The sequence below is a fragment of the Oncorhynchus tshawytscha genome, linkage group LG07 (genome assembly GCF_018296145.1).
Source record: "Oncorhynchus tshawytscha isolate Ot180627B linkage group LG07, Otsh_v2.0, whole genome shotgun sequence".
NCBI lineage: Eukaryota > Metazoa > Chordata > Actinopteri > Salmoniformes > Salmonidae > Oncorhynchus > Oncorhynchus tshawytscha.
In genome coordinates this window covers 25,096,535-25,119,525 of record NC_056435.1, presented here as the reverse complement: position 1 = coordinate 25,119,525, position 22,991 = coordinate 25,096,535, and the positions used below count along the sequence as shown (strand labels likewise).

Genomic DNA, 22,991 nt, shown 5'->3' with positions numbered 1-22,991 from the left:
TTAATTGATTGAACATGGTTTGGAAAGGCACACACCCGTCTAAGGTCCCGCAGTTGACAGTGCATGTCAGATTTTTTAAAAACAAGGCATGCGGTTGAAGGAATTGTCCATAGAGCTCCGAGACAGAATTGTGTCGAGGCACAAATCTGGTGAAGGGTACCAAAACATTTCTGCAGCATTGAAGGTCCCCAAGAAAATTGTGTCCTCCATCATTCTTAGATGTAAGAAGTTTGGAACCACCAAGAATCTACCTAGAGCTGGCTGCCCGATCAAACTGAGCAATCGGGGGAGAAGGGCATTAGTCACGGAGGTGACCGAAAACCTGTTGGTCACTCTGACAGAGCTCCAGAGTTCCTATGTGGAGACGGGAGAACTTTCCAGAAGGACAACCATCTTTGCAGAACTCCACCAACAGGCCTTTATGGTAGAGTGGCCAGACGGAAGCCACTCCTCAGTAAAAGGCACATGACAGCCCGCTTGGAGTTTTCCATTCGGCACCTAAAGGACTCAGACCATGAGAAACAAGATTCTTTGGTCTCATGAAACCAAGATTGAACTCTTTGGCCTGAATGCCAAGCGTCACATCTGTAGGAAACCTGGCACAATCCCTACAGTGAAGCATGGTGGTGGCAGCATCATGCTGTGTTTTTGTTTTTCTTCAGTGGCAGGGACTGGGAGATGCGTGGGCATAGGACCACCCACTGGGGAGCCAGGCCCAGCCAATCAGAATTTGTTTTTCCCCACAAAAGGGCTATATTAAAGACAGAAATACTACTTGGTTTCATCAGCTGTCCGGGTGACTGGTCTCAGATGATCCCGCAGGTGAAGATGCTGGATGTGGATGTCCTGGGCAGGCGTGGTTACACATGGTCTGCGGTTGTGAGGCCGTTTGGACGTACTGCCAAATTCTCTAAAATGAGGTTAGAGGCAGCTTATGGTAGAGAAATGAACATGATATTCTCTGACAAACGCTCTGGTGGACATTCCTGCAGTCATCATGTCGAATTGCATGCTCCATCAAAAATTGAAACATCTGTGGCATTGTGTTGTGTGACAAAAGAGCACATTATAGAGTGGCCTTTTATTGTCCCCAGCCCAAGGTGCATCTGTGTAATGATCATGCTGTTTAATCAGCTTATTGATATTCCACACCTGTCAGGTGGATGGATTCTCTTGGCAAAGGATTAATATTTTTGTTCAAGAAATAGAAAGTGTCCCATGTTAAATGTCTTTATAAACATGGGATAGCAGCATTGGCTGTGTGAGTGTTTGAGTATGTACGTGTGTTTGTGTGGTTACACATGGTGTGCATGTAAATGTGAGTGCAGGAATTTGCGTGTGTATGAGGTGTGTGTGTGTGTGAGCATGTGTGTGTGTTTTATGTGAGTGTGTGGGAGTATGTGTGCAAAAAGTCTCTAGGTTGCAGGACAGAGTACCGGGCAGGGAGACGACTAGTGATGGCTGTTCAACAGTCTGATGGCCTGGTGATAGAAGCTGTTTCCAAACCACTTGGTTACAGAGCTAATGCATTTGTACCGTCAGTAGCAGAATGAAAAGTCAGTGGCCCAGGTGGCTGAGGTCCTTAATGATCTTCCCTCTGAAGAGCCATGCGGTTGAGGATGGTGCAGTTGCCGTACAAGGTGACGATGCAGCCCGACCGAATGCTCTCAGTGGTGCATCTGTGGAAGTTTGTGACGGTTTTAGGGGTGAATGAAACAATTTATAAATATGTGTGTGGGGGGGGGGGGATTTCTATACACTTTAAAAACTCTAAAATGCTATTTGGAGAACTGCAAAAACAAGCCATCATCACATTGGTTGCTGTAACTTCATTCACCTTAGTCAATCTACAAACTCAAAGCCAATTAGCTACACAATTAGCCACTAAACATTAACTCACATTAACTCAGAACTGTGATTTTAAAATTATTTTTTTTAAATTATGTAATACGTACAAAGGGATCTGCTAGCAGGAAAAGTATTTTATCATTAAAAGGTAAACAAATGAGTTTGCTTCACATAATGTTTTGTTACAGTTTTACACCACATTTCCTGCAATTCTACACATTTTGCCATGACTTATGCCATGTGAATAGGATATCTGAGTGAGAGTGACTAACAAAATCAATGGGGACCCCCTAGAGGTCAGGGTCCCTGGGCACATACCCCACATGTCCCGTCGGTAATTGTATCATGACGACTACAAGTTTAGATAGCTGGCTAGACTAGACTAAATCAAATCAAATCAAATCAAATGTATTTATATAGCCCTTCGTACATCAGCTGATATCTCAATGTGCTGTACAGAAACCCAGCCTAAAACCCCAAACAGCAAGCAATGCAGGTGTAGAAGCACAGTGGCTAGGAAAAACTCCCTAGAAAGGCCAAAACCTAGGAAGAAACCTAGAGAGGAACCAGGCTATGTGGGGTGGCCAGTCCTCTTCTGGCTGTGCCGGGTGGAGATTATAACAGAACATGGCCAAGATGTTCAAATGTTCATAAATGACCAGCATGGTCGAATAATAATAAGGCAGAACAGTTGAAACTGGAGCAGCAGCACAGTCAGGTGGAAGTTGAAACTGGAGCAGCAGCATGGCCAGGTGGACTGGGGACAGCAAGGAGTCTTCATGTCAGGTAGTCCTGGGGCATGGTCCTAGGGCTCAGGTCAGTTGAAACTGGAACAGCAGCAGGACCTAACATAAGGACAACTCAGAGTATGCTATTCTGTTCTGACTAGACTAATTTACCAATCAAAAACATTTGAACTGACATGGGTTAATTGAGAGACTTTCAGTGAGTGACATAACAAGAGGAAAACTGCTGATGCACAACCACGTTTTGAAATGGCACTTTGTGTATTCTACTATTCTAACTCTCAACACTGTTCAAGCAACATCCTCTATGCACTTCCTGATGAACCCAGTGACAGAGTCAGTGTACTCAATGTTATTCTCAGAGATGACCCAGGATGGAAGAGTGATCTGAAAGAGGAGCGGGGGAGGGCTTTGTATCCATTCCAGAAGGGAGTGTAGCAGTGATCCAAGGTCTGGTCTGAGTAGGGCTGTGGCGGTCACAAAATGTTGTCAGCTGGTGATTGTCAAGCAAATAACTGTCAGTCTCACGGTGATTGACCGTTAATTAACAAACACATTTAGCATCTCCCGGCTTCCACACATAGCCTACAAGCCATTTAACAGTCTAATAAATCCATGTAATATAACCTATACCTTCACAATAAATCCATTATTTATTTTAGACAGGTCTAAAGAAACATGATATGATGAAAATGTAGTCTATTTCTGAAGAACAGAATAGCATACTCTGAGTTGTCCTTATGTTAGGTCCTGATGTGGCAATTGTATGAAGAATACAATTCAACAAAGCTGAATAAAATATAAATATCGTCTCCAAACGATGAGGGAGTGCGCACATGCGGCTATTCGGTGTTGAGCGGTTGACAAAGAAATAGGTCCTCCTATATGCTTCATTTAGAGTTCTTAATGTAACTTTAGTTGTTCTACAAACAATGGGCTATATGTTTTGATTTTTAATACATTGTATGGCTGCATGATGCGACTCTAATGATGGTTTGAAAAAAGTTGGATGAAAGGCATGAGCTCTGCTTTGTTTTTGTTTTTGTTGCATAGGCTGTACAGTACACACTCCAATAGTCTCATTGACAATTTGACAAGCACTTGATAATGCCTCGAATTTCACCGCGGCATCCCCTTTGTGGCCGTAATGCACCCTCAAAGAATCCACGCCTTTTGTGGCCGGCAGTGCTGCGTTGTGCCCTTCTCCCTGTGTGTGCTGCACAATCAGAAGCCCTTTCACTCACATGGCTCTCTGGTCACTTGATCGGGTCTTTCTCACAGGCTACAAATGAAAACAGACACTTCGGGGACGCAACTGCACGCGTCCTTATCCAATTACGAGGTGCATATTGGAAGAACTGTCCACATGTACTTTTCGTCAACCAACAAGATGAGTAGGCCTAACCAACAGCAAAAGCACTAGTCTATATCAATCTACTGTCTCCCATAGTACAAAAGTCGACCTATTCTGTGCGAGAAATAAATATTCCAAACATAGTCTGGAACTCTTTTTTTTTGCCATGTGGCTGTTATGCAGGCACACCCTGCATGCTGCTGCAGCATTCTGTGGCACATCATTTCCCTACACCCGCAATAACATCTGCTAAACACGTGTATGTGACAAATAAAATTTGATTTGATTTGAAAATGGTACCATTCTAGTGTGACAGCTAGTTATAGTGAAATGTATTGTTACTGTAAAATCATCTGGAATTGTCACGGATACCTCCGGAACATTACGCACACCTGTCCCCTATTCCCACTGATTAGTAATTGTATAAGTGTGCAAGTTGGTTTCCATTGCTGTCCGTTATTGTGCGTGTGAGTACCTGTGCTGTGTGTTGTGGATTTCGTGCCATTGTGGATTGCGCAGATGATTATGGGTCTCATCCCGTGTGTTAATGATTGTGCGCTTGTGTTATTTATTCAAGGTGCTCCTCGCTCTTTTGTTTTGGGTTTCTACCCTGTGTTTTGTTACGTGTTTGTTTGGCCTTCGTCCCCGTACCTTTACACAGCACGCCATTACTTAGGCTTAATTTTAAAAACTATTACGCATTCCTGCACCTGTCTCCAGAACCATTTTTGTCAGCGTAACAGAATAATGGTCTTAAGGGAGACATCGGGAAAGGCCTGTCCGTCGACAGTGCGACTGCTCAGTCCAGCGCTGCTGCAACTTCGGCAGCTGCAACTGGGTCATCCGACGTCGCCACAACAGGCCTGTCCAATGACGCAACTTCAGCAGCGACAACTGGCCCGTCTGACGACGCCACAACCGGTCATCTGACACCACTGCTAGTGGTCCGTCCGACGCCGCCGCAACTTTGGCAGCGGCAACTGGCCCGTCCAACGACGACACAACTTCGGCAGCTACATCAGGTCCTGATCGACCCGCACTGCGTTCCTGTGATCGTCCTCGAGGCCAGTGTCGTTGTGCTGCTGGTACAGTGCATCAGGGGGGTGGGGGGGTGAACTTTCATTACGCACACCTGTCCCCTATTCCCACTGATTAGTACTTGTATAAGTGTGCCCGTTGGTTTCCATTGGGCTGTCTATTAATGTTACTATGTCCGTTGGTGCATGTGAGTACCTGTGCTGTGTGTTTTGGCTTATTGCCATTGTGTATTACGCAGATGATTATGGGTCTCGTCCCGTGTGTTAATCATTGTGCGCTTGTGTTATTTATTCGAGGTACTCCTCGCTCTTTTGTTTTCTACCCTGTGTTTTCTTACGTGTTTGTTTGGTCTTCGTCCCCGTGCCTTTACATGGCACTCCGTAATTTGGGCTAAATATTAGCCTCTATTACGCATTCCTGCACCTGTCTCCCAAATCATTTATGCCAGCATCACAGGAACATGATGAACCTACAGTACGTAAAACCCATTACCTTATTGCTGCAATATTGTAAAACCTCTACTTTGGGTTCTAGAAAAGCACGTTGTACATGCATATGTAATGTATTATGATTTATTATTACCTAAATATGATAATATAATAACATAATATACCTTTTGGCATAATTTACCTTACTCTTATAATCACATCTGCTGTTGGTTAAGCACCTGGTTGTGGTGTACTGAAATGCCTAATGTGTTAGGACACACCAATTGATATTTTACTGATTTCCTGCTCCCTTGTTCCCTCTCCACAAATTAAACCTAGTTTATGGATTCTAACTCCCGCAGTTTCTAATTCACTGCACTGTCATACAGAGATATCCAGATGTTACAATGGATGGTCAGGAAACAATGCAGCTTGTAGAATTTACAGAGCTTGTAGCAGTTGAAAGGTCAATATAAAATGTCGTACCTCAATAGGTGTTGTCGTAATGACTTAGTGACATATTGCTAAATGAACGTTAGACAGACTGACAGGTAGCATTTGTAAACAGGCAGCATTTGTAAACAGGCAGCCGTGTGCAATGTTGCCTTTTTTGTTACCGCCTACCTGAATGCAGAAACACACCCACATGCCTGGGAAAAAAGCCGTAAGAGAGAGCTTTATGTTTTGGGTTTAGGGAGTTTGTCAATGGAGTTGGTAAGATACCATTTAAGTGATAAAGCCAGAGAAGCCGGTGTTTGTAGGATATATTGCAAATATATCCTCCAAACACTGTCTTCGAGGGCATAATCACATTAATACAACGGGTTACCAACATATTAAAATAATGATTTACAGATTTTCATTAAAAAATATATATTTCATCCTTCCACAAGATATGGTCCCATCACAAATTGTTGTTCAGTCTTTTTGTTCTGTATCTATGGACGTGATCCAGTCATTACTTCTAAATTATCCATTGCCATTCTGGCTGGCAATGTTCTTATCCCTTGCTTGCTAGCTAGCCAACTACGGCTAATTTACAGTCACATCAAACACATCAAAGAATAACAGCAAAGTAGCTGCATTTGCATTTATTTAAGCTGTTTTCTAGTGACATTTATTTGGATACATCCATAACAATGATCTAATGATGCGCGATTTCGCCTGGCATAGAAAATGTGCTCTCTCGTCAGGGCACTGTTGTTCAGAGGAGCTAGCCAACAACACAGCTAACACAATCACTTCAAACTGAAGCTGAAAAGACTGCAAACTAGCTGCATTTCATTTTGTTCTCCCTGTTTACTATTGACATTTCTTTGAATATATCCATAAAAATTATGCCAGCTGATTTATGATTTAGACTGGCTAAAAAAAGCTGTCTGCCTGTCTGTCTCATCCCGACACGTTCATTACTATGGGACAGCTTGAGATCGAATTTCAATATTGAAACAATGTTACAAATGTTGGAGAGACAGACAGCAAGGTTTATACAAATCTCCTCTGTTGAAAAACAAATGTTACTCTAAAAGAAATGTGAGATAATGTCTAGCTGCTTTTTATAGTGGTGATCAAGTTTATAAATTGTCTGGTTGAGCTGATGAGACAGTGGATTGCACAGTAAGATGGAACAGATAAATAGGCATTTCAACGTCATAGCTTTAGCTGGTGGTAACTTGTTAACTTGCTAATTTCGTTAGGAAGTTGGCATGTTTTTCTAGATTTAAAACATAATCCAACATTTATAAAGCAAACATTATCCCTTAGGTCTAGCACCGCAAATACCTCAATTGTTTAAGCATCCATACAGAATAGTAATTAAAATATATTTTTGGAATATTGACAAAAAAATGTACTCCATCAGTAACCAGGTTTCCAGCCAACCTTTTTATGTGAGCAAAGTACATGTCGTATAAAGAAAAATGAAATGACAGGCCTGGTAAACTTTCCAAATATCAACAAAACGAAATACGTTACACAAGGTGTGATCTTTTTGTGTTCGGTAAAATGAATTATGTGAGAAATGTCAGCAGACACACTTTTATATACAAATATTAATATCATAACCATCATATCGAAGTAAACTTGGAGTCACACGATGGCATATTGTGTGGTCCTAACACTATGACTCTTCGGGAAAGCATAAAGTTCTTTTAGGCTACAGATGAAATAAACTATGATAAACTTCACAAGGTGGTGAATGTGCAAGGTGATGAGCTATATGCTCCATTCCAATAGAAATTGAGGGTCTTATTCTGATGACATGATAATCGATGCTTGACTACCATTTGACAAATAAAAACAATCTCATGTACGCTACATGTACTCTTTAGCCAACAGCGCATAGATACAGTATCTTCTCGCTGTTGGCTAGAGTGCACATGTGAATAATGGAGTGGGCACACTCGCTACCGTATATAACACACCAGTAAAGTTGAAAATGCGATCGAAACCCATTAAACTTGTATTTTTTATTCGGTACTTGGGAATTTAACCATAAAATGTATTTTTATGTGTACTATGTCATCGTGCACAGACTTGTATCTGCACCAAGTCAATTTGATGGAAACACATCTCTGGTGGAGAAAATGCGCATAATAGTTTTTATGTTGATTTTTTTATATTCACATGAAAATCTGTCCTAATTGGATGGAAACCTAGCTACTGACGGAGTTGTCAAGCCACTGACTGACTTGACAACAGATACTCAAAACAGACATATTTTTGCCCTCTAAAAATAAGTTTGAAACAAACATTTGTATAATATGGAAAATGGTTCATTTGAAAATCCCCAATGAGACAGGACCATTCTCAGATCTTCCAGCACTCTGACTGACGGTGTTGACGGTAGACAAAGATCTGATGGGAGTTGCACTGTTTTTAGTACCAATGGAATTACAGGTGTGGAGTAGTTCATCATACACTGAGGCTGATGTGATTGACTTTAACACCAAAACAACATCTTTGTGCTTTTTCAGTCACATATTGATAAAAAGAAGAGGAAAAAACAGGAAGCTGCTGTTAGGCAGTTGTGTAAGATGGAGGAGACAGTGCACTTGACACACTAAGCTCCTCGAACAAAAAAAGATGGAGTTATAAAGAGTAGTGAAACAGACAGCGTCGTGCTCTTGGAAGGGATTCTCAAAATACCCTTTAGCCTCGTTCTACTAATAAACATGACAAACCAACTTTAGAGCTCATTGTGGTCACAAATGATTCAAAACCCACTTGAGGCCATAAATGGACCATCAATTATTACCGACTTATAGTATTAATTTCTATATTGAGGCCACATTCCTACGATGCAACTGATTTATCTCTCTGGACAGTTTTATTGTGCACTTGATATTCAGCAAATCCCCTGGTAGCCGAAGATATACATTACCTTCAGAAAGTATTCACACCCCTTGATTTTTTTCCCACGTGTTGCGTTACAGCCTGAATTTAAAATGGATGAAATTGAGATTTTGTATCACTGACACAATACACCTTAATGTCAAAGTGGAATCATGTCTATAGAAATTTGTACAACTTAATTAAAAATGAAAAGCTGAGTCAATAAGTATTCAACCCATTTGTTATGGCAAAGCCTAAATAAGTTCAGGAGTAAGAATTTGCTTAACAAGTCACATGGTAAGTTGTATGGACTCAGTCTGTGTGCAATAATTGTGTTTAATATGATTTTTTAATGACTATGTCATCTCTGTACCCCACATATACAATTATCTGTAAGATCCCTCAGTCGAGCAGTAAATTTCAAACACAGATTAAACCAAAAAGACAAGGGAGGTTTTCCAATGTCTCGCAAAGAAGGGCACCTATTAGAAGATGGGACATTTTTTAAAAAGCAGACATTGAATATCCCTTTGAGCATGGTGAAGTTATTAATTACACTTTGGATATACCCACTCACTAGACAGATACGGTCCTACCTAACTCAGTTGCCAGAGACGAAGGAAAACACTCAGGGATTTCGCCATGAGGCAAATGGTGACATTAAATGGCTGTGATAGGAGATTACCGAGTGAAAACAAGGAAGCCTGTGCAGAATAAAAAATATTCTAAAACATGCTTCATGTTTGCAATAAGGCACTAAAGTGAAACTGCTAAAAATGTGGCAAAGAAATGAACTTTATGTCCTGAATACAAAACGTTATGTTTGGGGCAAATCCAACATAACACATCACTAAGCACCATTCTTCATATTTTTTGGTATGCTTTTCATCGGCAAGGAGTATAGATTTCTTTTGAATTTAAAAAAAACGGAATAGAGCTAAGCACAGGCAAAATCCTCGAGGAAAACCTGGTTCAGTCTGCTTTCCAACATAAACTGGGAGACAAATTCACATTTGAGCAGGACAATAACCTAAAACACAAGCCAAATATACACTGGAGTTGTTTACTAAGACGACAATGAATGTTCCTGAGTGGCCTAGTTACAGTTTTGACTTGAAAATATATGGCAAGACTTGAAAATGGCGGTCTAGCAACGATCAACAGAACTTTCTTTTTTTTTTTAAAGAATAATGTGCAATCTATGTGTATAAAGCTCGTAAAGGCTTAATCATTGTACGCTTGTGTTATTTATTCGAGGTACTCTTCGCTCTTTTGTTTTGGGTTTCTACCCTGTGTTTTATTACGTGTTTGTTTGGTCTTCGTCCCCGTGCCTTTACAAAACACTCTGTAATTTGGACTTAGTAAAAACCCTATTAAGCATTCCTGCGCCTGTCTCCCGAATCACTTATACCAGCGTGATAGAATAATGGGCCATTAAGGGAGACAGTGGGAATGGCCCGTCCGAGGACGCTGAGACTGGTCCGTCCGGCGCCGCCGCAACTTCAGCAGCTTCAACTGGGTCGTCCGATGTTGCCACAACGGGTCCGTCCGACAACGCAACTTCAGCAGCTACAACTTCAGCCACAACTGGTCCGTCTGACGCCACTGCTAGTGGTCTATATTGTACAATATATTGTATATTATATTGTACAATCCAGGTGTATAAAGCTCTTAAAGACTTACCCAGTAAGACTTAAAGACTTACCCAGAAATGCTGCCAAAAGCGATTCTAACATGTATTGACTCATGGGTGTGAATACTTATGTAATAAGATATTTCTGTATTTCATTCTCAATAGATTTGCAACAATTTCTAAAAACATGTTTCCACTTCATCATTATGGCATATTGTGTGTAAATTGGTTGATCTTTTATTTATTTATTTATTATTAATCCTATTTGAATTCAGGCTGTAACAAAAAATGTGGAATAAGTCAAGGGGTTATGAATACTTTCTGAAGGCCCTGTATGTACCATGTCAAACATCAAGTTGAATTCAGTCAAACACTCCTATTTCCATCACCTAAGGGGAATTTAAATGCAGAAGGGAATTGAAATGTAAAAGGAGCCATAATGCATATCTCAAGTTAGGATTAAAGTTATGATATACTACGCGACCAAAAGTATGGGGACACCTGATCGTCGAACATCTCATTCCAAAATCAAGGGCATTAATATGGAGTTGGTACCCTCTTTGCTGCTATAACAGCCCCCACTCTTTTGGGAAGGCTTTCTACTAGATGTTGGAACATTTATGTGGGGACTTGCTTCCATTCACCCACAAGAGCATTACTGAGGTCGGGCACTGATGTTGGGCAATTAGGCCTGGCTCGTTCCAATTCATCCCAAAGGTGTGTGATGGGATTGAGGTCAGGGCTCTGTGCAGGCCAGTCAAGTTATTCCACACCGATCTCGGCAAACCATTTCTGTATGGACCTTGCTTTGTGCATGGGGGCCTTGTCATGCTGAAATAGTAAAGGGCCTTCCCCAAACTGTTTCCTGTCTTAGGCCAGTTAGGATCAACACTTTATTTTAAGAATGTGAAATGTCAGAATAATATTAGAGAGAATGATTTATTTCAGCTTTAATTTCTTTCATCACACTCCCAGTGGGTCAGAAGTTTACATACACTCAATTAGTATTTGGTAGCATTGCCTTTAAATTGTTTAAGTTGAGTCAAACGTTTCAGGTAGCCGTCCACAAGCTTCCCACAATACGTTTGATGAATTTTGGCCCCTTCCTCCTGGCAGAGCTGGTGTAACTGAGTCAGGTTTGAAGGCCTCCTTGCTCACACGCTATTTCAGTTCTGCCAACAAAGGTCTTGGCTGATTTCTTTTGATTTTTTGATTTTCCCATGATGTCAAGCAAAGAGGCACTGAGTTTGATGGTAGGCCTTGAAATACATCCACAGGTACACCTCCAATTGACTCAAATGATGTCATCTATCAGAAGCTTCTAAAGCCATGACATAATTTTGTGGAATTTTCCAAGCTGTTTAAAGGCACAGTCAACTTAGTATATGTGAACTTCTGACCCACTGGAATTGTGATACAGTGAATTTCTAAGTGAAATAATCTGTCTGTAAACAATTGTTGGAAAAATGACTTGTGTCATGCACAAAGTAGATGTCCTAACCGACTTGCCAAAACTATAGTTTGTTAACAAGAAATTTGTGGAGTGGTTGAGAAACGAGTTACCTAAGTGTATGTTAACTTCCGACTTCAACTGTATATAGCGTATATTCCATATCTGAAGTTAGATTCACACACATTCAAATGTTTTTGAGAAACACTACTGTATTATCCTTGATCTGTTAATGTATTTGTGCAAGTTGTTGTTTTGGGTGGAATTTATATGGATTTTATACATACAGAAGACAAACCCAGGGAAATAGGTCAGTTGTACCACTCTGGGCCATCTTCTATTGAGTCATCTTCAGATCATATGGCAAGAGGAATGATGAATGAACAGAACGAAACCACAGAGAACCCACTCACCGTCCTCTCGAGACTTATGTATGAAGGCATCCACACCGCTCTCTCCATAGTTCCCCTCGGACGCCACGGTGGAGACAAAGTTCCAGCGCATGGCCTTGACGATATCCACCATGGCCTGTGCCTGGTAGGTGTCCGGGGGCACCACGCGCGAGAAAAAGTCGTATCGTGTGTTGTCGCTCAGCTCCGGTGCCGTGGAGGCATAACTCACCTGGGGGATCTGAGGAGAGAGGGAAGAAGGGATGAGTTAAGATGGAGAAGAGGCAAAGAAGTCATAGCAAGAAGGGGGTGGGGACAGAGGGAGAGCGGATCAGCAATCAGTCTCTAAGTCTCAGGGGAAATGAAAAATGATTTCATCCTGCCAGCCATGGCTGGCTCATACCGTGCACCGCAGGGGTCTCCTTTAGACCACAGGGGGTCTCCTTCAGACAACTGGGGAGGGGGGGGATTACTCAGCGAGAAGATGAGCGTGTCAGGCTTCTGCACGGGGATCGGCAACCAACACACAAGCAGGGGGATGAAGCCAAGGGCAATAACACTGTATGAGAGGCTTTTCATATACATGCTCATTCATTATGTGCAGATTTTCGGGTCCTGAGTAGTCATATCCATTCATTTATTCATTCATCTATCATTTTGTAGTACTTTGTTTACACTGTTTATTTACAGCTGACTGTAAGATATCCTATGAGTTTCGGATAGATCTAAAATGTGCTCATGAAAATATCTCAATGTGTCCTATATTGATATAGCACGCAGTGCAACTGGCAGAGCTGTTTTCCTGGGTGTGATAAAGTGGTTGCAGTGATTGATGACTTATCGTCCTATTTTTGTGGTTGTGACACTACGGGAAGGGAACCCTGATACTAAAAACAGCTCTGATTTCCCGCTGGATCCAGCTTTCCATCTCATCCACAGCTAGGTGGTTCATTATCATGGGCAGCAAGCTCAGAGGCACACTCAATCTGACCCATTGCCATCCTTCAGCCAAGTTAACACCCACCACAGACCCATACCAAACCTATCTGGGCAGCCATTGGACTGAGTCCCCGACTCAGTATTGTGTCTCCCTATCTGTTGGCACCACGTCCTTTCTGGATCCATCATGTTTTACCAATGTTGAGTGGAAGATGAATTCGAAGATGACTAGCATTGTTAGTGCAAGTGGCCTTGTCGTTAGTGTCCGTCCTGAGATTAGAAGGTTTGGGGTTTCGATCCCCAGTCGATTCATACCAAAGACTCTAAAATGTCCTGGGTACATTCCTCACGAGCTACAGAAACAGGAGATGGGCTCCTGCCCTATGGGCCATTCTGGAAACACAATTATCGGTGATTTTCATCAAATCACTGTTATTAGATTTCTATGAATAACAACTTTTCATTTCAATCATGATTTTTTTTGACACACTTTCTTACCACACTTTATAAAAAAACAATGAGACAATTTGATATGACACCAGTTCAGCACTAATTTTACACTTTGAAAGCCTGACACGTGCAATCTGTGCACCAGACAACGCTTAGCTGTAATTTAGCGATGGTCCTGGTCAGTGGATGTTACTGTTCTTGATCTGTATGCAGCAGCACATGAACACGCACAAATACATTTCAGCATTTGGATAACCCTTTAAATCTATGCTCAGATAAAGTAAGATGTCATACGGGTGGGCAAAAAGCTACTGCACGGTGCAGTGAAGAAAACGTATTCCTCTTTTTTTCCCCCTCTCTCTCTCTTTATTTGCCTGTTTGCTAGCCTGTAGTGTAGTAGCTACAGTAGGTCGATGGTGTTGGCCATCACACACCACAACCAGTCCTGTTTGAAAAGTATCCAAAGAGACCGATTTAGAGGGCAGAGTCCCTGAAGTGCTCCAGCACGAACCAAAAGATGCTTTGGCCCCATTTCTCTGTTGTAGTAGTGGCCTTGAAATGAAGTACACAATAATAAACCTGTGTTGCCCACAGTACTGTGCTGGATGTGGGTAGAGTCAGGAAGTAGAGTTGATAGTTGAAACACTTCACTGCTACTGTAGTAGTTAGCATCAATAAAGGGTTCACCAAAAAAACAACGGAAAGGGAAATGTTTCACACTAGATAGTTGAATTATGCCTTTACCCAGTACATACTAATTGTATGAGCAAATACAGAATTGCTACTTAGGGTGCCAGCAGTATTCTCAGCTGAATTTCATGGCGTCTGTAGGGTGCCGAGTAGAGTTAGTTCCAGGCCCAAGAACAGGGATCCATTTTAAATGTCTCTAATGCTTTGTTGGTTGCTATTAACCTCGCGCTAGGGGGTTGACTGCCTGTGATGTTGTTGTAATTAAAGGAGGACAGCTAATTAGTGAATGAAACAGCTTTTCTTCCCCAGACCGGAGGAAGCCAATGTCCTGATCGGCAGCACAAGCCTACTGTTTTGCTACTTTCTATCATGTCTTACCAACATACAGTATAGTAAAGCAAGAAAGCTAATGGTCACAAATGATTAAACCAGTGAAATTAGATGAGAGTAATTCATGTTCTAAGAAATCTCGCTCTTAAGAAATGCATTTGTATCCATAGAATCCACATGTAATTGTTATAGAGTGCACCTACAAAATTAAGGCACAGCAGGTTTAATACACTTAACATGTCTGTTAATGGCGGTGAGATTGCTTTGCAGGGACTGTGATTGGAAACTATACATTCTAAAACCATTTAACAGGACTAGGTCAACAAAAGAGGACATAGGCATAACATTGAACATTTAACTGTAACCATTAAAAGCACTTAGCTACTTCAAATTCTCTAGTCAGGAATATCTCATTTGAGATGCTCAAAGCATTTGAAAGTGTTGTAATCCCTCCCAAATAAGCCCAGATGTGTCTGTATAGGCCGTGTAGGTATTGAGCTGATGGGGTCTTCGGTGTTAAAACTGGAAACAGATTTGAAAGGGTGATTATTGTGTATTACAATTGTTAACCATATTTTCCTTTGGGTGCCATTCCTGCGAAATTCTCACACTCTGAAGCATTAGACCGGGGTTCGTCAACTACAGTAGGTTTGGCCTTGGGTCAATTTTTTTCTGAGCTAATAGTTGGTGAGCCAGAACATAATTAGTATATAATATTAGCACAATTAATTGGCCTACACAACAAATTAAACAAAAAGTTTAACACATCTGATTAGTACTCAGTGATAATAACAATCATTTCGATCTGATTATGCTCATAAAATCAACGTGTCTCTATTCAGTTATTATTTTTGTCCATTTCTCTGTGCATTGATTGGTGGGGAAAAACAGTTCTATGTAGCCTACTGTATTGTTTTTAACATCAACATTCATTCAGAATAATTAGCTTGATAGCAAGAGAAAATGTCACTCAAAAAATATCAAAACAAAGGTGGATAAATGAAAAGTTTCGGGGAAGAATGTACAGAGAGATATGTGTTCATATTACCTTATTTTCCCAATGCCAAGCCAGTGGGTCTTATTTGCAATGAAAATGTCGCTGTTTGCAAATAATTCAATCTCAGACTTCATTGTGAACCTAAGCATGGAACTTTCAAAATGACTTTCCCGCCACAGACAGATGCCTGACGCAGAAACATTGAAGTGTTACACAGCTTTTCAGGCTGACAAATTCTGTCACTTAAACGAGTTAAATATGCAGTTACAAGGAAGAGGAAAAACTGTTGTGGACATGGTGGAGAAACTTGAGGCCCTTACTAGGAAGCTTGAGTTGTTCAATTTGGACTTGTCATCTGGAAGGCTACTGCAATTCAGTACACTGAAGAACGACAGGCAGAGGGACCAGACAACTTCTCCATAAGATTTGAAGACTATAGCATGCCCAAGGATATCGTTGCGTTAGTACGTGACCCTCTCACAGTCCCCCCAGATGGAATATTCTCCTCCCTTGCTAAGACAACAATACCCTCGATGGACGAGGCCGCAATTCAAAATGAGTTGATTGAATTCCAGACGTTGAGCCTTCTCAGGGATGCACTCAGGAGTGCCAAGTCCTTATGTGAGGAATAAAGCACAATGAACAAACTTGTATTTTAGGTGCTAACAATGAACTTACACCTGCGAGTCCACATTTTCCTCTACGAACGCAGTATAGCTTCACGACAGGAACTGGTTTTCACATAAGTCAATCGAGGACTACCTGTGCATCAAAATCACATCCATCTCACCGGACATCGTCAAGATTGTGTCCGAGGGGAAATGCAACTTTTCCCATTGAGTAAGTAACTTAGTGGCCTATATGACTGTAATTATTCAATACAAATATTATTGTGAGTGCTTATCTAGGGATATGTAAGTCTTAAACTGACAGTATTTTCTGTTTGTTCTGTCATTACAGGAGCAGGCTATCCCGATACAGACATTCAAATACAGACATTGCCATTTTTTCTTTAAATTAGGAGGATGCTACAGTTTTGGCCAGTTGTAATTGTAAACAGGCTTAATAAAAAAAAAATCACTCATATTAGGACATATATTTTTTTATTGTGAAAGATGCTGTTAAGCCTCGTAGCCTACCTCAGCCAGTTATTTTATTTTATATAGGCTGAGGCTCGGAAGAAAGACTAATTTAAGCTCTCTCGTTATTTGTAAAGTCAAATTAAAATGAATAACTGTTGAATTAATTACTCAACTGGGGGTAGGTTTTCTCCATATGTTGCTGTGCAACACTTGCACAACAGGTTAGATATATTTTCAGCTCCAGGCGCTGTTCACCACCTATTGATTGCGCTGCGGTTGAAGCTTTACGTCTCAGCACCACAAAATGGTCCGCTGCCTGCTTTATTAGTTGACTGTCTCCTGCATTCTCTCTCCTCATGAATGAAGTTAAAATGTAACTTCTGCATTATTTAGGTAAGGGTAACTTCCTTCTTGGGAAATTGCATTTTGGAGTTTTTGCATCTCGGGTCTGAGATTTTTTATTATTAGATATATGTTGATATAATTAATTTGGGGGGCCAAATAATATTGCTGGCTCGCGGCCGCCAGTTGGAGAACCCTGCATTAGACTGTCTGTTATGTTGGTAGAATCCAAATTGCAGTTGAATAATTGAGATAAGGAGTTAAGAACTGTAAGCACAATTAGCATGTCAAGAACTTGAAATTCGCAGGTCTGCATTTTATCAAGCACTTTTTGAAATATGAATGAGGTTGGGGAAAAAGTGATCACACTTAGTTAAAGCTGAAAGACAGTTATTGAGTGACTAAACCATCATGTGTTTTTTTTACTCTGTTTTTATCAACCTGGCTAAGCGCTATGACGTCACTTCACACACAAAGTGTGAAAGCAAACATATGCAAGGCTGATACGTATTTACTTCCAAGCGTTATTATTACTGTGACTGTACAGCTACTAAATAACACCTCCAGAAATAGCAGGATCTCTGTAAGAAGAAGAATTTCAGCCCTGTTAATCTGTTACTGAAAACATTACCATTTATGGGACACAAATAGCCATACATCAAATACCAGTGTGAATTAGGTTCTTTAAATAAACCGTATTCATCACATGCTGTTATTGGAGAATCTGTGCAATGTGTTTGCTGAGTGATTATTTCCTATCCCTCCTGTTGCACTACATATGTTAGAGAACTGCTCATCAGCTGAGATGAAACTCACTTTGTCAATTAATGACTAGTAAATCACTCTCCCAATAATGATCCCGAATAACTTGTTTAACACTAATGTTTATTAGCTAACACAAAGAGCAATTACCTTGCAAAGCCTCTCCCCTGTGCTTTGGTTTTGCTGAATTACACTGAAATTACAAGGCAATCTTGACACTTAATTAGAATGAATTGTCTCACCAATTATTTTAGCTACACTAATATAGATTAGACTACAGACGAAAGCACATATTTGGGGAGAGGGCTTTAGCTATTCCATCGGGACCTTCTCTGGTTATCAAACTGATTCTCAAATGTCTCATTTACAATTCAAATATTGCCCTATGAAATGAAGACATTTAATTATAAAATGTGTAAATGTCCTTATATTAAATCCAGAGTCATCCAAACCTTAAGCAAGGCATGCACTTATTGTGCAGCATCATTCTACTTGTGATGCTTTCACATTTACCCATTGGTCTGAAAATACCCTTTCATCTGGTATCCAGTGGAGGTGAGGGGCAGCTAATAAAATAGACTGAGATGGCCAATTAACAATTTCTTTGTGGATTTTGATGTTTGCTTGGGGTTATTGTCTTGATGGAAGATCCACTTGCCATCAAGTTTCAGACTCCTGTCAGAAGCAACCAGGTTTTTGGCTAAAATGAGAGGAATACCTATGTGAGAATGCATGTCCTTGACTACAGCTCAGCGTTCAACACCATCGTCCCTTCCAAGCTTGTCACCAAGCTTAGGAGCCTGGGACTGAACATCTCCCTCTGTAACTGGATCCTTGACTTCCTGACGGGCCGACCCCATGGGGGAACTGCAGGGGTATGTGCTTAGTCCACTCTTGTACTCCCTGTCCACACATCAAATTTGCTGACGACACAACGGTGGTAGGCCTGATCACCGGCGACTATGAGACAGCTAACAGAGAGGAGGTACGTGACCTGGCAGTGTAGTGCCGTAACACCAACCTCTACCTCAACATCACCATCTGTCATCCAGGACCTCTAAATCAGGCGGTGTGAAAGGAAAGCCAGGAAAATGATTAGACTTCAGCCACTCATGCCATAGATTGTTCTCTCTGCGGCACGGGTACATCAAGTTTAACACCAACAGCCTCCTGAACAGCTGAACAAAAATATAAACGCAACATGCAACAATTTCAAAGATTTTACATATGGAAATCAGTCAATTTAATTTAATTAATTAGGCCCATAATGAAATCCCTGATTGGTTTCCTTCTTCTCCGGCAACTGAGTTAGGAAAAATGCCTGTATCTTTGTAGAGACTGGGTGTATTGATACACCATCCAAATTATATTTAATAACTTCATCATGCTCAAAGAGATATTCAATGTCTGCTTTTTTTATTTAACCATCTACCAATGGGGCCCTTCTTTGTGAGGCATTGCAAAAACTCTGTGGTCTTTATGGTTGAATCTCTGTTTGAAATTCATTGCTCGACTGAGGGATCTTACAGATAATTGTATGTGTGGGGTACAGAGATGAGGTAGTCATTCAAAGGTCATGTTAAACTGTCACATCTACACCTGCCACTCCCTTTAGTGCTCATCCTGTGTCTCCTTGACCTGTCGCCACTCCCCCAGTGCTCTCTCTGTCTCTCTCTCTGTGTGTGTGTGTGTGTGTGTGTGTGTGTGTGTGTGTGTGTGTGTGTGTGTGTGTGTGTGTGTGTGTGTGTGTGTGTGTGTGTGTGTGTGTGTGTGTGTGTGTGTGTGTGTGTGAGACAGGTGTGCTGGAGTCAGAGCAGACCCCGCCAGCTGCAACCTGTTCCATAATCAAGACCTCTACAAATACTCAGTCCTGCCACTTCCATGCTGCCAGATCGTAATCGCTGCACAGTCTGTCTATGCTTCTAGCAGCTTGTTCCTGTTTGGAGACTGTTGTCCTGTTGTGTCTGTTTTCCTTTGCCTGATGCTATTTTCCTCTCCGCTACAGTTCTGCCCGCTCTGACTCTGGTCCCTTACTCCAATCCTATGTCTCGTCCTGCTATTCTGTCCTGGATCTCCCACTCTACGGACGGCTCCCTTATTTCGTATTTTTATTTGTGCGTTTTTGTTCTACCTTATGTTATTTGTTGATTTGCATTGTTATTGATTACTGCATTGCTGGGTTTAGAGCTTGCAAGAAAGGCATTCACTGTACTTGTGCACATGACATTACATCTTGGTACTTAAAATGTCTTGGTACTGGGTAAAGTTAATAATGCCATTGACCTTAATTAACAAGGGCCCCAGGACCAGTGGAAGCAAAATAGCTCCAAAACATCAAATATCCACCACATTTTACAGTAGATATTAGAGCAGGGAATTGCCAGGGACCTCACGATACAATATTATCATGATACTTAAAACTTCTTTGGGAACGGGGGCAGTATTGAGTACTTTGGATGAATAAGGTGCCCAGAGTAAACTGCCTGCTACTCAGGCCCAAAAGCAATAATATGCATATAATTAGTAGATTTGGATAGAAAACACTCTGAAACTCTAAAACTGTTTGAATGATGTCTGTGTGTATAACAGAACGTATATGGCAGGCAAAAACCTGAGAAAAAAATCCAACCAGGAAGTGGGAAATCTGAGGTTTGTAGGTTTTCAAGTTTTTGCCTATCCAATATACAGTGTCTATGGGGTGTCTATACATATTGCACTTCCTAAGGCTTTCACTAGATGTCAACAGTCTTTAGAACCTTGTTTCAGGCTTCTACTATGAAGGGGGAGAGAATAAGAGCTGTTTGACTAAGAGGTCTGGCAGAATGTCATGAGCTAAGTCAGGCGCGTGGCCATGAAAGCAAGCTGCATTCCTTTTCATTTCTAAAGACAAAGGAATTGTCAAGTTGAAACATTATTAAAGATTTATGATAAAAACATCCTAAAGATTGATTCTATACCTCGTTTGACATGTTTCTACAAACTGTAATATAACTTTTTTACTTTTCATCTGAACTAATTGCTTGCACATTGTGCATTTGGATTACTGGGCTAAACGTGTGAACAAAAAGGAGGTATTTGGACTTAAATGATGGACTTTATCGAACAAAACAAACATTTATTGTGGAACTGGGATTCCTGGGAGTGCATTCCGATGAAGATCATCATAGGTAAGTGAATATTTATAACGCTATTTCTGAGTTTTGTGACATCTCTCCTTCTTTGGAAAATGGCTGTATGTTTTTCTCTGACTTGGCTCTGACCTAACAAAATCGCAAGGTGAGCTTTCACCATAAAGCCTTTTTGAAATCTGGCACAGCGGTTGCATTAACCTCTCTGGTACAAGTGGGACGTTAGCGTCCCACATCGACAACAGCCAGTGAAATTGCAGGGCGCCAAATTCAAAACAACTGAAATCCCATAGTTAAAATTCCTCAAACATACAAGTATTATCCACCATTTTAAAGATACACTTCTTGTAAATCCAACCACAGTGTCTGATTTCAAAAAGGCTTTATTGCAAAAGCACACCATGCGATTATGTTAGGTCAGCACCTAGTCACAGAAAACCAAACAGCCATTTATCCAGCCAAAGAGAAGAGTCACAAAAATCAGAAATAGATATCAAATTAATCACTAACCTTTGATGATATTCATCGGATGGCACTCATAGGACTTCATGTTACACAATACATGTATATATTTTTTCGATAAAGTTCATATTTATATCCAAAAGTCTCAGTTTACATTGGCGCGTTATGGTCAGAAATGCATTGTCTCAAACAAACATCCAGTGAAAGTGCAGAGAGCCCCATCAAATTACATAAATACTCATCATAAACATTGATAAACAATACAAGTGTTAAACATACGAATAAAGATCAACTTCTCCTTAAGCAACCGCTGGGTCAGATTTCAAAAAGGCTTTACGGAGAAAGCACACTTTGCGATTATGTTAGGTCTGCACCTAGCCACAGAAACCCATACAGCCATTTTCCAGCCAAGGAGAGTGTCACAAAAGTCAGAAATAGCATTAAAATGAATCACTTACCTTTGATGATCTTCATCTGGTGGCACTCCCAGGTCTCCATGATAGACAATAAATGTTAGTTTTGTTCGATAATGTCCCTCTTTATGACCAAATACCTCAATTTTGTCCAGTAATCCGAATGCTTAACTTCTTGACGCTACCCATCCCTTAAGCAGGTTAATTGTTTTCAGCAACCGCTAAATAGCATAGTGCCACAGTCAAATAATATTACAAAAAATATTCATATTCATGAAATCACAAGTGCAATATTGCAAAACACATCTTAGCCTTTTGTTAATCCACCTGTTGTCTCAGATTTTGAAATTATGCTTTACAGCGAAAGCAATCCAAGCGTTTGTGTAAATTTATCGATCGCATGACAAAACATTAAGTACACTTAGCATCAGGTAGCTTGGTCACAAATCAGAGAAGCAATCAAATTAATCGTTTACCTTTGATGATCTTTGGATGTTTTCACTCACGAGACTCCCAGTTACACAACAAATGTTCCTTTTGTTCCATAAAGATTATTTGTATATCCAAAATACCTCCGTTTGTTTGGCGCATTATGTTCAGAAATCTACAGGAAAGAGCGGTCACGACAACGCAGACAAATTCCAAATAATATCTGTAATGTCCACAGAAACATGTCAACTTTTTTATAATCAATCCTCAGGTTGTTTTTAAAATATATAATCGATAATATATCAACCGCAAATGTCTTTATCAGTAGGAGGGAAAAACAATAGCTATCCAAATTATGTTGCGCGAGCAAAACTCATGTGACCACCTGACGTAATGTTATCTTTCTGGCTCATTTTTCAAAATAAAAGCCTGAAACTATGTCTGAAGACTGGTGACACCTTGAGGAAGCGATAGGAAAAGGAATATGGTTGATATCCCTTAAAATGGAGCAATGGGAGGCTATGGAACATGGAGTATTCAAAATAGAAGATTGATTTTTCTCAGGGTTTCACCTGCAATATCAGTTCTGTTATACTCACAGACAATATTTTGACAGTTTTGGAAACTTTAGAGTGTTTTCTATCATAATACGTCAATTATATGCATATTCTAGCATCTGGTCCTGAGAAATAGGCTGTTTACTTTGGGAACGTTATTTTTCCAAACATAAAAATAGTGCCCCCTAGCT

The 22,991-nt window shown here is 40.7% G+C and overlaps 1 protein-coding gene across 3 annotated transcripts in view; it reads right to left on the bottom strand.

Moving 5' to 3' along the window:
- The window catches only part of LOC112254185 (metabotropic glutamate receptor 4), a 339,519-nt gene that overhangs the window by 142,334 nt on the left and 174,194 nt on the right, over positions 1–22,991 (bottom strand). For all 3 annotated transcript variants that reach the window (XM_042324215.1, XM_024426489.2, XM_024426488.2), the window contains exon 3: positions 12,244–12,460. In XM_042324215.1, the coding sequence (XP_042180149.1) occupies positions 12,244–12,460 (217 nt within the window). The remainder of the gene's footprint in view (positions 1–12,243; positions 12,461–22,991) is intronic.